Source organism: Orycteropus afer, unplaced genomic scaffold (genome assembly GCF_000298275.1).
Source record: "Orycteropus afer afer isolate SDZICR_OR568_19922 unplaced genomic scaffold, OryAfe1.0 scaffold00292, whole genome shotgun sequence".
Lineage (NCBI taxonomy): Eukaryota > Metazoa > Chordata > Mammalia > Tubulidentata > Orycteropodidae > Orycteropus > Orycteropus afer.
In genome coordinates this window covers 175147-177690 of record NW_006921879.1, presented here as the reverse complement: position 1 = coordinate 177690, position 2544 = coordinate 175147, and the positions used below count along the sequence as shown (strand labels likewise).

The following is a 2544-nucleotide window of genomic DNA, read 5'->3' as shown; positions in this document are numbered from 1 at the left end:
TAGGCACTATGCCATCAGAGCTTGAAAAAGGATGGTCAAGAAACACAATGCTGACACACATTTTCCTGGTCTCAAACCATACAGTATCCCCTTGTTCTGTTTGAATGTCTGTCTCTTGGTCTATGTACATGTTCCTCATAAGTGCAATTGTTTTGGAATTCCCATTCTTTACAGTGTTATCCATAATTTGTTTTGGAGATGTTTATTGTGGACTTATTACAGAGATGTTATGAGGGGACAAATCAAAGACGACAGTTTAGAGATTTTATTTTGTTCTAAGTGAATTGGGAAGCTAAAGTCTATGTACAAGAGACAGGAATGATCTGATTTTCTTTGTTTAAAGAGTCACTGTAGCTGTGGCATGCAAAGCACTAAGTTGTGAGTCAAGAATAGAAGCAGAAAGCCAATTGAGACCCAATCACAGTGGTCTGGGAGGAAAAAAATGTGGCTTGAACTAGGGCAGAGGCAATGGAAATGAGAGAAGCTTCACTAAAGTTTTCTTACCATGCATGTTGTTTCTAATTGATCAGTGGAGACAAGAAGTTCATAAGCTCAGTAAAGCACTTATGATGCAAAGATGTGAATTTGGAGGGTCTGTGTCTGACCTTGTCATAGATAAATAAGGGAAGATCCATGAATCTTATCTAAGTCATATGAAGAAGGATTATTATTTGCAGGAAAAAATTTTCCTGAACACAAAGGGCAAAGGGATTTCTTCAACCATTGATGTTTTCCAGGATCACGAGTTTCGGCATTGTCAGGTGAATTCTGACAATGAATTGGCCACAATTCTGTGTCTCTTGACCATCCTTTTTCAAGCTCTGATGGCATAGTGCCTAAGGCATTGACTGCTAACTAGAAGGCTGGTTGTTCAAACCCACCAGCCCCTCCTTGGAAGGAAGACTGTGTCATAAGATACTGCCTCAGAAACGCTATGAGTTGGAACTGACTTGACGGCAGTGAGTTGGGTTCTTTGGGCGTTTTTTTGTTTGTTTTCTTTTTCTTTTGGGCAGACGTTTTGATTACCTATTGCCACTCTGATGAGAATACATCATCAATGGGATGGCTTGAACCAACAGGAGTTTATTCTGTTACAGTTTTGGAGTCTAGAAGTCTAAGTTACAGGTACCAGGCTCTAGGGGCTGTGTGAAAGCCCCTCAACCCTGGGCTTCATTTCTGCCTCTTGTTCCCAGACCACTGAAACTAGAGATATCTCTCCACTCAGGCAACTGCTAGCTGCTGAGGCTGACAAACCCAAGGTCAACAAATGAAAAGGTCCAGTCCTGATATTACCAAACCACATGGCAGACCATTGTCAGATGAATATATATATATATATATATATGTATTCTACCAAGTGTAATGTCTAATGCAAATACCTCTGCAACACCCTGCTTCAAGAGTTTATCAATTCTGAATAAAAGTTTACTGGAACCACAGTGAAAATGTAAATGAGAAAAAAAAAGAAAGCCAGGACAATATTTCAAGATTAAAGAGGAACTTGAGTCTTCATTTTCTTCCTCAATATGCTTTAAATATATATCTGAGTTCCCATCTGTCTTTACATTATTATTCAGTATTTGTTACTCCTTTTCAGCTCACAAACACATGAAAATCTTCAACATTCCCAACAACTCCAGCACCATCACTGGCTTCATCCTCCTGGGCTTCCCTTGCCCCATGGAGGGTCAGGTCCTCCTCTTTGTGCTCTTCTGTATTGTCTACCTCCTGACCCTCATGGGGAATGGTTCTATCATCTGTGCTGTGCGCTGGGATCAGAGACTCCACACCCCCATGTACATCCTGCTTTCCAACTTCTCTTTCCTGGAGATCTGGTATGTCACCTCCACTGTCCCTAACATGTTGGCCAACTTCCTTTCTGAGACCAAAGTCATCTCCTTCTCTGGGTGCTTTCTCCAGTTCTATTTTTTCTTCTCCCTGGGTTCCACAGAATGTTTTTTTTTGGGAGTTATGGCATTTGATCGATACCTTGCAATCTGCCGGCCTCTACACTATCCAACCATTATGACTGGACGTCTCTGCACAATTCTTGTGGCCAATTGCTGGATAATTGGTTTTCTCTGGTTCTTGATTCCTATTATCATCATTTCCCAGATGTCCTTCTGTGGATCCAGGATTATTGATCATTTTCTTTGTGACCCTGGTCCTCTTCTAGCACTCACCTGTAAAAAAGCTCCTGTAATAGAGCTTGTCTTCTCCACCTTAAGTCCTCTGCCCCTCATTATTCCCTTTATGTTCATCATGGGATCCTACACTCTAGTCCTAAAAGCTGTACTAAGGGTCCCTTCAGCACCTGGGCGAAGAAAAGCCTTTTCTACCTGTGGGTCTCATCTGGCTGTGGTTTCACTTTTCTATGGCTCAGTACTGGTCATGTATGGGAGCCCAACATCTGAGCATGAAGCTGGAATGCAGAAAATTGTGACACTGTTTTATTCTGTCATGACCCCACTCCTTAACCCTGTGATATACAGTCTTAGGAACAAAGAAATGAAAAGAGCTCTGCAGAAAATTCTGGGAATATGA

The 2544-nt window shown here is 41.5% G+C and overlaps 1 protein-coding gene across 1 annotated transcript; it reads left to right on the top strand.

Moving 5' to 3' along the window:
- The first annotated feature begins 1513 nt into the window (after window positions 1-1513).
- Window positions 1514-2544, top strand: LOC103205802 (olfactory receptor 11G2-like). Its single transcript, XM_007951216.1, has one exon. It carries the CDS (start codon window positions 1609-1611, stop codon window positions 2542-2544), a length of 936 nt encoding a protein of 311 aa, XP_007949407.1. The 5' UTR covers window positions 1514-1608.

Bases quoted from the DNA above. Each gene is read 5' to 3' on its own strand.
- LOC103205802 (XM_007951216.1), top strand. From the start codon at position 1,609: ATGAAAATCTTCAACATTCCCAACAACTCCAGCACCATCACTGGCTTC.